Source organism: Molothrus aeneus, chromosome 3 (assembly GCF_037042795.1).
Source record: "Molothrus aeneus isolate 106 chromosome 3, BPBGC_Maene_1.0, whole genome shotgun sequence".
Taxonomy (NCBI): Eukaryota; Metazoa; Chordata; class Aves; order Passeriformes; family Icteridae; genus Molothrus; species Molothrus aeneus.
Window position 1 is genome coordinate 41,467,661 of NC_089648.1, and position 15,388 is coordinate 41,483,048.

Sequence of the window (15,388 nt, forward strand, 5' to 3'; positions counted from 1 at the left end):
CAGCTACAATTATTATTCTTGTAATATTAATGATATGATGCTTGCAAAGCAGTTTTTCTTTTTTTTTTCCCCCTTTCACTTACTGTTGGGAAGTATAATTGCCTAATTTTCCAGGATTGCTGTGTGAGCTACTGATGTTGCAAGTGTCTGTCTCATTGTCTTTTTCCTCTTTCTTCCCCTGCCCCCACGAAACATGCAGGAAGTAATTTTGGCACTGCAAGAGATCTTGCAGAAGAAATAAGATCATTAACATCTGAGAAAGAGGGACTGGAAGGACTTCTCAATGAACTGTTGGTTCTGAGTGCCAGAAATACACGAAAATTAGAGAGAATTAAAGATGATTACACCAGACTGAAACAAGAACTTGAACAAGGAGAGACTGCCTTTGGTGAGTAGTTTACAGATTGTTACAGCTTTTTGCTCTGACCTGAACTCCTGAGGATGTGCTGGGTTTGATGAATCATTCTGCATTTCACAAAACATACTGATTGTCCTGAAGAAAGTCTGGCAATGACCTAGAGAAGCAGTATGTTCAATATCCTCTCATCCTCCCTCCGGAGTTGGGGGGGCCATGAGGAACAGGGGATACCCCAGCAATATACCACTCTAAAAAATCTGTCTTAGCCCAGTTCTCAAAGCCTTTCTTTTCTAAGCCCATTTTTGTCACAGTGATGATGGGGCTGTGCTTGTGCCCCCATACAGTGGAACACGAAGTCCTTATGCAGAATCAGTAGATGTGTCTGGCTGTGACAATAGGAACATGTTTGGTATATAAAACCAAATGTTTAGTGCGTACATATATGGCACATTTGGTGGTGGGTATGAATGTATGAGGTGCAAGAGACTTTCAGAATCAGACTTGATTCTGAAAGTCTCTTGCACCTCATACATTCATACATGCACCTCATACATTCAATCAGACTTGATTCTGAAAGCAAGAATTCTCATAGTAAACTTGTGTTTGAGGGGGAGTTTAAACAACTTGCCAAGTGCTGCTCTCACACAACAATGAGCAGTGTGCTTGGGTTGTAGTGTCATGGTGGAATTGGGGAGGTTGTCTGTGATTACTGGGAAAGGTACTGACAAATTATCAAACAGCAAAGTCATTCCTAGACTTGACTTACTCTCTTGCCTGCTGTACTCACTCCTGGAATTGAAGCAGATAAAATGGCCTTGCTGCTTGCTTAAGTGAAAAGGCTCAGTAACATTTGATTGACTACAAATGTACAGTTACTGTAATTATCTCTGAACTAAATACAATCCTGAGAGCTACTTTAAAGCTTTAGGATTTTGAAATGCCTTTCGTTTTTCAGGATCTTATGAGCAGTAGGCTGGGTGGAGACAGGAAGGTGCGTCTGTTTTAGAAGCATATGAAGCTTCTTCATAGGCAAGCAAATAAGCAGAGCTATCTTAGAAACAAAAAGATTTGTAGGCAGCTGGATAAATCTAAGACAATGTTTTAAAAATGCAAAGAATAATATATATACACACACAATTCTAGATAAGAACTTGCTTTTCTAGTATCTAGATTAAATTTTAACAAATTATTCCTCAAATTTAGTGTATTGTGATAAAAACCCATAAATGCGCATCAGGCAGTGCTACTTCTTTCCCTGGATTTTCAAGAGAGTTGAAAAGGATTCTGACCTTCTAAACAGCCCATTTTGTTTCTCTTTTATTTTAGGACAATTAAACTTCCTATAATATACATGTACATTCTCATTTGTGGTTTAATTTAGTGAGGTTTTAAATCAAGCCTGTGCAAGACGCTTGCTGAAGCAACAGAAATGGTATAAGATCATAGACTCTTTTTTTCCCTTTTGCATTTATACAGCTGAAAGGAGATAGCTTCTTTATCTGACCTCTAGTGTCCCACAATTGGTGACAATAAATTTCAAGATACTGGGTGTTTACTCTGTAGATTTTCCTTTAATTTACTGTGATTCTGTAGGTATAAGGAGAAATTTATCCTTGTGTTAAAATAAAATACTGTCAAGCAGATGCTAGTTAGAGATACATAAATCGAAACCTGACATCTTCCCTTTTCATCCTCCCTGCCTCCTGTACATGTGATGAACCCTATTTTCTCCTTTAAAAAATGAAAATATTTGAGAACACTGGCATGGGTTTGATACCAACACATTTAACTGAATGTAAGCTTTCAGTTACTCTCTGGAAAACAGTATGCAGATGGTGTCTTGAGGAAAAGAGGCCACCTTTATGGAACAGTGTTATTTTGCACAGCACTTATATGTTTAGAGAATAAAGCATAAAGAATTGGAATACAATTTTTTGCCATTTGTTTTTCCTGTTGTTTGAAAGAACTGGAGGTAATTGTGTTGGCTTTGTCTGCACTGTGAAAGGTGTGATTTGAGTTGGGGTAGCTAACCTGACTTGCATCACAGCCCTAGGCCTGGTGTTTCATGTATGCCAATAAAATCTGTGTTGCTGCAGAGAAAGGCAATTCTGCCTTTTCTTCTGTTCTCTTCAGTTCCTGCCCAACTGTGCACTAGATTAGGGTTAGGTCCTATACGTGTCTATTTCTGTGTCATCTGGCACTTGAATTGTTGTTTTGTGCCTGTGAGCTTCTTGAAAACTTTGATTTTTTTTTAACTGAACTTAATATTCTTTTGTATGGAAAACATTAGACAAAAAAATTAAATGCTAAAATATGTGTGTATGTTTGTCTTTATCTTGTATATAAATTGGTCACCTATTTTTTATTTCATTAATAACTGTTGATTTTTCACAGTAATGCAGATATAAGGAAGCAGACGTCAAGGGAAGAGACTTAATCACACAATAATCAGAGCTGGAATTTTAAATAGGACACATCATTAGCATGTTAATGAATTTTCTCACTCTGTGCCAGCTGCCCAAGTATAAAAGATATTGCAGATGTAGTGCAAAAATCAGGCTTGGCTTACTGCACTGAGAGCTGTCAGTGCTCTCTATGAAGGGAATTTGACAAAAAAATCCTTTCATATTTTTAGAGATGCTAAAAAATATGCTTTTCATGTTGGATAATAGAAGCATTGACAAGCAACACTAAGTATTAGCATTTTAGGATGAATAGTACTAGCTTGCCCTTTAGACATTGACTTTCTTCTGAGGCCATCAAAATGCTGCTATAAAAGTGATCAACTTTTATTGCCACTTTACAATAGGAAATCCAGAGATTTAGGGGTCATGTAATTTTACCTGGAATGGTGGTGAAACAGTTTCCCAGGTAGTCTAGCATCAATCCTGATTGAATCAATCCTTGCAATAAACATGTGAAACCAAGCGGTGCTGTTGATTCTGTGTGAGCTTTATATTCTTCTGGACCACAGACATGATGGTTCTGGGGAAATTGCTGAAGGTCTTGTGCTTGGTCATTGAGCAGACCTGTCTTATAAAGTCAGAAGGATCTGTTATGGCAAAGAAGAGAAGTGATTTTACAGCCCCAAACAACCAAACTTGTGTTCCAGACAAGTGAAGCCTAATTACTTGCCTGTCTGCCAAACTGTTGGATTGTGCGTATAAATCCTGGCTTGGGTTGATTGGCATTTGTAACCCAGGGCTGGAAATGAAACCTACCCTCTTGTTGTGATTTCCTCATCACCAGTACTGATGGGCAAGTTTTCCTGTCTCGTCTGCTGAGTTTTTTCCTGGCTGCTCTCAGCCTTTTTCTGCCCCTATTACACTTTTGGGAAAGCACCTCCTGTAAGTAATGTGTGTACACACACAGCTAGGGGACACCGTGCTTCCTGAGCTAATTGCTAGGTTGTGCTTGCCAAGTCATGTTAAGTAGAATTTCTATACTGCATTAATTTCTAGAGGAAATATAAAATAAAGGCTTTCATGCACATGAAAATAGCTTTGTAACCCTTTTAAAAAACACCAAAACCCAAACTACTGTTTGAAGGCTGATATTTCAGTCTCTCTGTTCAATTCTTGTTTCCATCCTTGACTTTTATTGTCTTAGAAATTGCTAGTGTAAGTCTGAAAGCTCTTACTAGTCTGCTTGTACAGTAAAGCTTTCTGGAATTGAACAGATAGGTTTATTAAACAACAAACTAGATGTAGCAGAGGGGTTTCTTGAGAAGCTTGGGAAATTTCTATATCACACTCAGTTTTACTTTCTTTTGTTCAACACACACGCTCTGCATGCTTGCACGGAATATCTCGCAGTGTTTTGTCCTTTTAACAGGAGAAAAACCTATTGGAGTTCATTTTCTTAATCTGCTTTATTAAAAAGAAAATAAACCCCAATGTTTTGGCTTTAGAATTCTAATTAGGAATAAATATGTTCAGAATGTACTTCAAAGAATAATAAAAATTCTGCTATTTTTATAGTCATTGTTCCAAAAGCTGAACATTTGACTGTTGTGAAGTATGCAATTAATTAGTCTGAAACTTAATATTGTGTGGACAGCAGAAACCACTAGTGGTGCTGCTTAATGTAATACTCACTATTGTATACTGAAATATTTATGAAAAGAAGGTTCTGTGCTTCATATACAATTGTGTAGGATGTGATTTATCAAAGTGTTAATGACCATTTGCTACAAAGCAGTCTTATTCTATTTCAAAGACATTTTTATTCTGATAGATGCAACACAGAAAGTCTTACAATAGAAACACATGCAGTGTACTTTGCTCTAAGAAACCTACCTTTTTTGTTTGTTTAAATATTTGTTTTTAATGATAGCTTTAATACAAAAGCTTCTCTATTTTTCTTCCTAACTGGTGTTTGGAATACTATTTGAAGCTGTCTAAAGATTATTAACAATTTTACACCATTTTTAAGTGTTGCAAAAAATACCAACTAAGTATGACATAAACTCACGTGCCTATGGCATAACCAGAATGATTCCATGTTTTTTTAACTGATTTTTCAGGTGGTGGTTTTAATGTTCTTCCTCAGTGATAGTTTTTCTTCACCAAACAGGCTTTCCATATTGTTTCTATAGTTCATCCTCTGTCTGAGCAATTATGTGATTCTAAAGTGAAGAGCTGAACCTTTTGATTGCTTCTGTTTAAATAAATCATTAAAGGAGAGCCCACATAGTGTGTAACAGATGGGCTTCCATGAGGGAGAAGAAGCTTCTCTGAGTCTTTTTGTATCTCTACTTCTAATCTGGGCAAGGTCATTAAGTTCTGCTTGTCACACCTTTATGAAATGCTTGTTGTCACTAAAGTGAGTGGTGCAATTGAATGGCTTATTGCTTATGTCTATGGCCATCTCTACTCAGACAGTGGTCCTGCAGGATTTAGCCAGTTGTCCCTCTGTTTAGCTTTCACAGAAGGTGTAAAACCCTTGGTGATGCAGGGATGGACTGGCAGTGTAGCTGGTAGCATCCTTTACTCTGAGCTGATGTTCAGTTGGTGCTCCAGAGTAGCACTTGGCAGCCTTTTGTTGGGCAGTGTGGAAAAATCATATCCACATAGAAAACCAAAAGGATAAAACAACAGCAACAGCATACCCCCCAAAAAGCTCAGTCTTGCAGAGCTCCTTTTGTGTTGTCTTGGGCAAATACAGCATGAGTAGTTACCCTCTCTGCTCATTAGTATTCTCTCTGCTGTTTCATTTGAAAAATTGGCGTTCCTGTATTTGCATGGACTTGCATTCTTATGCTTACTCTGTGCTTATTTGTGTTTCACTGATTGTGAGCATTGGTCTCATTTTCTTGGCTCATTTTAAAGCACCTGGGATCTTAGAATTAAAGTATACACATATACATCTTTTGGTCTTATAATTCTGTAATGGGAGTAACTGCATTTCAAGTTGCTACCAAGCTTTGAGGATGAAATTCAGACTTACGATTTTCATTCCACGTCATGCTTCCACAAAATCATCCTCATCATCTTTGTTAAGTAGTATTTAACTATAAGTAGTGAAAGGGTTTTTTGTTATGTTGTTTATTTTTTTGATAAACACTATCAATAGAATTTAGTAACATAAAAAGAGTAAATTCTGCTAGTGACACATCCTGTAACTAAAATCTCAAATGCATTTTAATTTTAGACATCAATTTTTGTCATGATTGAAAAGATTGGAAGCCAGTATGTTTAAGCATAATTAAGTTTGCCATATGTCTTAAGTCACTTGTAATTGTGTTTCTTATAATGGTGATTTTAAAGGTCATCTAGTCTGGTGTTGTTCATTTAAGTATGTAAAATACTTTGATTTTCACTTGGAGCATACAGGTTTAGTCTGTATAAATGCAATGGAGGTACTAAATTTAATCTGGCCTTTCTGTATAATTAGATGCAAATGTGTGTAATGCAGAAAATATGAAATATTCAGGCAACTTGAACTGAGAAAGCAGCTTGGTTCAAAGCCTGCCAATATCTGTAGAGATCTTTTGATCAGGGCATTTTTCTGTTGATGCTCAAAGGTGAGCTTCTCTTCTATCTCTTTCTTCCAAGATATGATGGCAATAACCAATATTGAAATGTTTTATGTACCTGTGTAATACTTTTTGGACAGCAGTATGAGGTAATTACAGAACAGTAACTCCTGAAATGACCCAATACTGATGCTGCAGTCATAGAGGTGGTTATCTACCAGGTGCAAGGAATAAAGCTTGGGCTGAAGTTTTAATGCTGGATCTCTTCGGGGAATATGATGTCATCTTCCACTAGGATAAGCATAAAGACATCAAAGTTTTGTAAGTTTAAGGCCACAGAAATACAGAGTGGCTCTGTTGTAGTCATGGAAGTACAATCTGGTGGTGAATAGTGTCACTGAACAGCTTCCTACTGCAATGGGAGAAGGGCAACCTCCTGCCTATAATGCAGTGTGGACACTTTATTGTGCTGGTGTGCAGGCAAACAAGCAGACAGAAAATTCTGTAAAGGCAACTTATTCCTTTACATCTGAAATGCTGCTGCCAGCTATATGCACGGTGCATTAGACTTTTGGAGTGGGCGTCGTATCAAATTATTCTGGTTTGCCGTCTATGCTCCAGGTTTCTGCACTGCTCTGCTTTTTAGCTCAGCTTCTTCAGCTGACAGCAATGCAGCAGAATAAGTAGGAAGAAGCAACACAGATGAGTGAAATCTGGAATAAATGTGGAAATGCATACCACCAATTTTAATCATTCTTCATTCGATTCTGGTTTTGTAGCTGCATCTTCTGAGGTGCTGGGCTCAGATTGAAAATTCACATTGTTGTTTTTTTTTTGTAATGGCTATAGCTAGTTTGAAAAAGAATGAGATGCTAAGATGCCAGAAAGCTAGGATTAAGAAAGAGAGAAAAAACAGATATCATTGGCCAGATAGAGCAGGTTCCCAAATGTAATTAAAACTCCTTTAGCATGACACTAGCCCTGGTGACAACCAACAAGCGCTCTTTAGTTTGCCACTTCTGGAGTTCAGATATATCATGCTAGGAAATTTGTAACTCTCTTCCTGATAAATATATAGCTGCTGTTCTTAATGTAATATTAAGAGAATTCCAGTTTTGTGAGGAAGATGTTGTGTCTGATGAGTTGCTCAGAGGCAGGAAGAAAGGCCTGTTTGTGGGCCTGGTGGTGGGGTGCTCAGAAGAGGACCAAGACAAGTGGTGACATGGAGTGACACTTAGCAGATAGGATCAAATTATTTTGCAAAGAAAGGTAAATACTGCTTTCCTTGTCTCACAAGGAGGCACTTGGGGAATTGATTTTGTGTTTCTGTTAATTTTGCCATTACATACAGGTACTGGCTGTATATATTTTGGAAGTATGAAAACTTAAAAACCTCAAGTTTTATTGGAAAAGTCAATGAACAGTTGATCTGCCATTCACAGGTTTAAGTTATGTTCGTTTTGGGTTTTGTTCTCTGTGTCATACAGCATGGTTTTGCTTCTCTTTTTCTTTAAATTAGGGGTTTTTGTGTGTGTGTGTGTTGTTGTTATTTTGGTTTTTTTTTTTAATGTTGTTCAAGTTATATCAACATTTCATGATATTTTCAGGTCCCAGAAATGTGCAAAGGGCTCATTAGGATACTTTGCCTCATTTAGTTTCTCTTGAGGATAAGTATAGAGATGGATAGAATATTTAAGAAATAGTGTTAATTTATTTTCAAGTAGTACTCAGTGAAAGCAATCTCAAGCAGTTAGCCTTTCAAATATTCAGACTTTCTGCAAATTGAAGATAAAATTAGTAAAGTATTTTATATTCAGTTAATGTTTTTGATTTTATTTAATTTTCTAGCTGTAAGGAAGAAAATGTTGGTTTGGGTCATCTGGGATCACTGACATAAAATTGATGTGCTAGATGAAGAGTATACTGCAGCAGAAGCAGAGTGAAGATACTGTTTAACCTTTTAATTGCAGATGTTTTTCAGATGTGTGTATTTTGGTTCAAAATTTTATCACTTTAGTACCTCTCCACACAAAAATTTTCATCTGAGAGTTTTTACGGTGTTCTCAAGTTACAGTGTACAAATCTAATTCTATGCTTGCATAAATGCATGCAATTTATAAAGAATTACACCTCTTTGCATTATTGGTAAATCTATCTTACTGACTGAAGTCAGATACTTCTTTTTCTCAGACATTGCCTTTCATCTTTACTTTCATTTAGACTGGCAATATTCAGATATAGCATCTAAAATTATGTACATCTAAGCAAAATAAACCCCAATAAATACAATTCCATTTGGAATACAAGGTGTCCCTCATGAAATACGGGATTTTTTCCTCCAGTTTTTGTTCCTTCAGATTCTCAGATGTCATTTCTGCCTCATTCTTTCTTGCTTTTTTTGGTTTAAGGTTTTCTTTGAGGTATACAATAGTAAAGATACAACCTAAATGAAAGTTTCTATAGAAGATTTTGTAAAATATGGACGTTACCAGCCTTGACTGAGTATTCACTTAATTAACTATTTTAAAGTGAATGAAATTACTGTCTGCTGTGTAGTTTGTTCCTTCAGTCACCACAGGGTGATTGCAATCCATGCATGCTTGCAGGCTTAATACCCACAGATATGCAGAAGTATAACTAAATCTGGAGTAATGGATAATATTTAGCAAAAGGTGGGGGAGTATAATACCTGATGATAAATCCAGAAAAAACCTACTGAAAATTCTAATCCTTTCTAGAAGAGCTGTGTTTTTCTCTAAAATTAATTTAATGCTTCATGTATTATGGTAAAGAAGTCTCTACAATAGAAAACCTCTTCCAATTTACACCTTTTACCAATATAGGCAAGTAGAAATACAGAGAATTTAAATGGAAGAAAGAGATTTTTTTTCTGACTTTGATTCCCCAAAGAAAATGTATTTACATCTTCTCTAAGCTTTTAGTCTTTTTCTGTACTTCCATTAAATCCTAACTGATTACTCTGAGGCAATGGAAATCTTATTATTTAGAGCAGAGTTAAGTACCTTCCATCTCTGGTTCAGGAACTGAAAGTTTTCACCCAAGAATTTTCTTTCTCTGTCCTTGGAGACATAAACAAAAGGCAGAGAAAGGCAGAGAACAGAGGGATTACTAATGCCTGTAGTTAGGAGCTGGAACTCCGTGTCCTTCAATTTGATTTCTGCTCTTGCTTGAACAGGAACAGAGGCAGTTTGCTGATGTTTCAGTTGACTTGGGCCGCAGTTCCTTGTACAAGGTGGGATGTAACCACTGCTCCTGTTACAATCCTGTTGTGAGCTGTGAGCTCCACACATTCTGTATTTGGGCACGGGACACGATAGCAGCAGGTGACAGTATAAGGCCCAGGGATTTTGTCATCTATAATTGCAAAGAATCTGTGGCCCATGTGATCAGGTGCTTGTGATCAGTATTTCTGATGGCCTGCCAGATTTCTACTGATAGGCTGAGATCATGTAAGACATGTAAGAAATTCACAGAACTGGATATTTCAAACACTACTTTTTTTGTCGTTGCGTTTGAACCTGGTTTCTTTCTTTACGCAAAAATATTGTAGTAGAATATAGTTAAAACTTTGGTACTAACTGAAAAGGAGATTCGCTCATCAAATTTGTGGATGATATCTTTGGTTTGATGTGCATGTTGAAGGCTTGGGTAAAGATAAACAGGCATGTTTGCCAAGCTGCATAAGATTAAACAGTTCATTACCTGTTGGAATTATCAGCTGCAAGACACCTTGCATAATTTGGACTACAACCTTTATATGCTTTTGGCTGGATTATACCTCTTATCTAGTGAGGTGCATTGAAATATAATTAACAATGTGAGATGGAAATGACAGGCTGAAACTATGTGTATTTTTGTGCAGATAAACAATTCTGTATCTGGATCAGAAGTCATAGAAACATTTTATCTACCAATTTTTTCCCACTTCCTGTGTTCTAAAACATTGTACAGAGAAAAATAATCTGTGCTCTGTGCCAGAGAAGAGCAAATAGGCACCAGCCACATCTCCTTGTAGGATTGACCTTAAGAACCTTTGGAAAATGTTGAATCCTGCAGAAAACAGCAGCTGTTTTAGATTTTTCATAACCTTAATTTTAAATGTTTTGTTGGAGATAGAATTTTGAAAATACATGGGGGCAGGGATTCTAATCCATTGATACCAGTAAGGGTTTTGCCTCCAGTTTCAGCAGAGTTCAGGGTTTCACCTCTGGCATTCCCCACACTGAAGCTGCAGAATCTGTTTCTGAGCTGAGCTGCTTGGATGCAGATCATCTTACTTTCATCAAAGTGCAGTCCACATAAGAAACCGCAGGACTTGGTCAGAAAATCTTTCAACTAGGAAATCCTTCAGCTTTATGACAAAATGATAAATTTTGAGGTTAGTAGTCCTTGTCTACTAAAGAAGAATCCAGGTGTTTTATTGTGCGTGTTTAAGCTAAAAGCTAATTGCTGTTGATTTTAGTTCAGTGAACTTAACAGCCCTTTGACTTTTACAGTTAAATTATTATTGTAGGATATTGTTTCTCTGTAGTTAGGAGAAAATTATTTTTTGCTAGTTGGAGCATGTGCAATGTGGAATTTCCAACAGAATCACCTGTAGCATTTGTTCTTGTTACTGCAGCAAAAAATGACCCAAATGAAATGTATTGCTCTTGTATTTTCAGGTTTCCAGTGTGCAATCTTCTAGGTATATGTATGTTCTTGATCTAGTTCTTAATCTGTTTAAATGTTCCTTGGTCTAGTGATCAAAATAAAAATTTTCTTGTGCCAGCAGAAAAATGTTAGAAGTGTGAAGTTTATCCACTTCTATTCAGTACCTCTGTGAGAACTGGTGTAATATTTCATTGTTTATTAGCTCATGAAGTGGTCAGCCACATCCTTAGGTGGAAGGATATAATTCCAGTGGGAGACATGCCCTCTAAATAAGCTGTAGACACTGGCATCAAAAATGGTGTTGTTGTCCTTTTCAGTACCTTAGATTGCAATGCAAAAACATAAATATGGAGATTTATTAGATTAGCTCTTTTTTCTCCATATCCTTTCTTATGTGGTAAGTAATGACAATCTGGGGAAAACCTGAAAATAACAAAATTCTAGACAGGGACACAACAATACTTTCAGCTTTGTACAATTCCTTCAGCTTTGCTGAACTGAGTTTTTGACAGCTTTTGGCAAGTACTTGGCTTAGTCTTTTGCCAGCCCAAAAAAGCATGGATGGTGTGTCAGTATTGTAGTCCAAGGATGCTTCAAGAGCAAACTGGCCAATACTCAAAAAGATTTTGCCTGCAACCTGTCTGTGGTATGGATTATAGACCAGAGGAAAATGATAAATAAAGCCCATGTGTCCTAACAGTTTCTGCCAATGAGGCTGGTTAAAACCAGTTGTAGATATGAGCCATCTTTGTTCAGTTTAAAGAACAGAAGTCTGAGATCCTTTGGTTACAACCTTCAACTACCCGCTCAGAGACCAGAACTTGATAGTGGAAAGATATTTGTAGTGATAGACAAAAGCAGAAGTGATCATTTCTAATGGCTGATAATTGAAACTGACAACCTTAGATTAAAAAAAAGAAAGCTTTTAAACTGACAGGACAATTGTCTTTAGCCAGAGTTTAGCAAAGATTTTAATGGAAATGCCCAATAACTGGGGTTTTTGGTGTGTAGCTGCAGCTGGAATCAGTTCAGAAAGATCTTTTTGTGTTTTGCAGATGAACAGGATCATCAAAAGCAATAACCCCTTTTAGACTTGTGTTCTGGATCTGTTGTTTTATAAATAGAATGATAACTAGAGAAACTAGTCCTGTTTTGGTATTTTTTTTTAGATGAATAAAAAATGGCAAATTTTTTATTCACCTAAAAATGCAAAATTGCTTGTTCAGCAATTTTTTATTCACCAATGCAAAATGGCAACATTTTCTGTTAGTGTTAAAATTAATTGGGTTGTGCAGTAGTGCCTGGTTCTCTTCCTTCCCACTTTTTTTTTTCTATACTTTTTAATTTACTAGCTCACAATACTTTTCAATCTCTGCATGGTTTATTTCTGTCTCCATCTTACGCTATGTGAAATTGTTTTCATACAATTCAGTAAGTCATTGAAATCCTGCTTGTCTGAGCTAATCAAATGGAGCACAATTTCACACCTTTTCCAGGACAGTGTACAGTTCACCAAGACCACACTCTCTACCTGATTTATTTATTCTTAAAAGAAGATGCCATACAGAAGCCTTCTCTGACTCCATTCCTCCAAGGCCCAGGATGTAGGAGTTTCCTCATTCTTATGCTGCTTGCATTTTGCCTCTCATGGTGACCCCTGCTGAGGTTACTTATGTGGCATAAGAATGGATTGATTGGGGAAATGGAGACCACAGGAAAACACAGAACTCTAAAAGCACAGAGCATTTTACAAGCTGTCTGCCTGACCTTGAAAACCAATATTCACTGGTCTAAGTGGAAGACATATTCACAATTTTGCAGGATAATGGACCAGGGCAGCAGGATCTTTTCCTATGTTTGAATACTTTGTCACCGGGCTAAAATGCTGAACTGCAGCTCAGAACCATCAGAGTATACATTTATTAGTTTAGTTCTGCTTCTGTAGCATCCCCCTGTAGTGTTCCAGGCATCCTCTTACACCTTTCAAAGAAATATAAAGAAGTAAGAAAACCTCTATCTTCTAAAATTCTCTGGGGTTTTGGGAATTGTTTTAAAAGTTCTGAATGTCCAGAGTCCATCATCTTTGTCATTCTCCATGTTTATCTCTGTTTATTTTATGCCCTCTTTCTACCATTAGGCATTCTGCAGAGCTTGTATTTTAATACTTCTTCATCTCTGATAAATGCCAGGCATCTCTGCAGTAAAAAAACCAAAACGTTTTAACCTCTAAATTCTGAGCAATAATTTGTTGACAACATTTCATTTTCTTTTCCCTCTTTTCACTCATTATATGTTCACTTTCATTGTCAGCCTTCAACTTTCTTAAATCTCATTGACATATTTTCCTTTTTTTCTCTTATATCTTTCCTCATCTCTGTGCAAACCTTTTGAACTTTTTTTTTGTATTTTTATTTGTATCTGTGTATGTGTAAAGTAATTCCATTTAGTTTATTGTGCTGTTCTCTTATTTCTGGTAGTTTCTCTAATGCAAAAGGTTCCTGAAGTAACTTGCATGGGCCCAATTCACTGTTAATTCAATTTTCTATTCTCTAACTTATTTTTATTACCTTTTTTTTTCCCAGATTAACTGAGCCTTCCAAATTTGATGCTTAATGTTACTTCTTTTTAAAAAATATGGACCCTCTTCCCTGTTTCAACCCATGCATAGCAAACCTGAGTTACGGATTTTCCTTTCCGCTTGCATGATTTGTGACTTGGTAGTTACATATGGTTGCTCTAAAAATTGCCAATACTTGCTGACAAGTAGGTTTTTTCCAGCCTACGTATTTAGTGCAAGAGAATAACCCAAATGGACAGCCATTTATGCTTGTTTCTTCTGTATATATACCTGCTCGCTGTCCCAAGAAATTTGTTTAGGCTTTCCTTTGTATTTGGGCACTGTAAACAGAGGGTGTTTCACTTCACAGTCCCAGAGGCAATGTATCTGAAATTCTCAAGCAGGAGACCCATCTCTGTGTGGTGCTCTACAGTGCCAGGTCCTTTTCCTGTCCCAGAACATGCAGATGCAGTGAGAAGTGCCTTCAATCAAAATCCTGCTCCACCTTGCTATGAGGTGCTCTGCTCTCATGAATAGTAACAAGGCTGGAAAACACGCTCTCTGCGCTTTCTGGTGGACCTGCACTGTGGGACAGTTTCCTTATCACAATCCCGATAATTCTCTTACCCTGCCTATTATGCCTGTTCAAGGTGGTGCTTAAAGGGTTTGTGGTGGGGTAATGCTGGCTTTGTTGTGCCATGACACATTCCAAATGTGTGTTTCCTTCAGCAGTGTTTTCCAGGTTCCCATCTGTTCTTTCAGTTGTCTGTTAGCAAAAAGGTCCATGTTGAGCTGTGATGAAGTACTAAGCTCTCAAGGCAGAGTATGATGATCCCACAGAGGAGTATTGTTCCTGTATTAAGCAGCAGAGAGCCCAAGGTGACTTGGCACTGGAATTATTATCTCTGTCTGTCCTTGTTTCTTCCCTGGCGTTTTGCTGCTGAACAGTAGGACTGGTGATAAACTTTATACCTAAGATGTGTCTAGAAATTACATAAGCTATAAAGTTTAAAAAGGCAAAAAAGATGGATTTCTGGAAATAGCCTACCTGAAATGATTGTTTGATGAAGAATTCTCCTTCAGTACAAAGGATATACTTCAGTTTGAGACTGAGTACTGTGCTACTGAGTAACCTTCAAACCTTACTCAGTACTGAGTTACTGAGTAACCTTCAAAGTTATAAAACAGGTAAGAGGCATAGTAATAGAAGAATTGCTGCCCAAGAGTAACTCTGTAATAAGGGGTTAGGTAGGAAAAGTTACCTGAGTGTCTTGCAATCAAAGGTCACTAGCACAGGAAAAACTCATTTAGCTTTTGTTCCCCATTCCTGCTGTAGTGATTGCTTTCTTCACACATTATTTTTGTTATTTTGGCACACTATGTGTGAGTGACAGATCTTTAACTCTTCCCAGCTTTGGCAGCCATCCCTTTGCCTCTGTGAAATGACAGTCTCTCTGTAGGTTTTGATAAGACATTCTTTAAAAGAGAACTTAATCTGCCATCATTTATTTTATTAGACTGAAATATGTTCCTGCTGCCCTCTTTGTTGAGAGTTATTGCTTCAACAATCACAGGCAAATCTGATTTACTGTAAACAGTTCTAACAGCAGAGTAGGCTGTAAATTGGTTGGAAAATGGGAGCAATTTGCTACAGTGAGAAAGTAAGATTAAGTTAAACTGTTGAAACATTCACTGGAGTCTTGTACCATCAGCTCAAACAGCCTAACTAAGGACTATGAGAAGCCTTATGCCAGGTCATTCTTTGCCACTTTCTGCTGTCATTATTGGAGAACACCCTGCCTGGCAGGGTATGGCACTGGCT

General features: G+C 37.2%; 1 protein-coding gene across 1 annotated transcript in view; it reads left to right on the top strand.

The window, feature by feature from the left end:
• Window positions 1-15,388, top strand: part of DISC1 (DISC1 scaffold protein) — a 190,739-nt gene that overhangs the window by 93,841 nt on the left and 81,510 nt on the right. Inside the window, exon 9 of the mRNA XM_066546761.1 lies at window positions 200-388. Coding sequence (XP_066402858.1) covers window positions 200-388 — 189 coding nt within the window. The remainder of the gene's footprint in view (window positions 1-199; window positions 389-15,388) is intronic.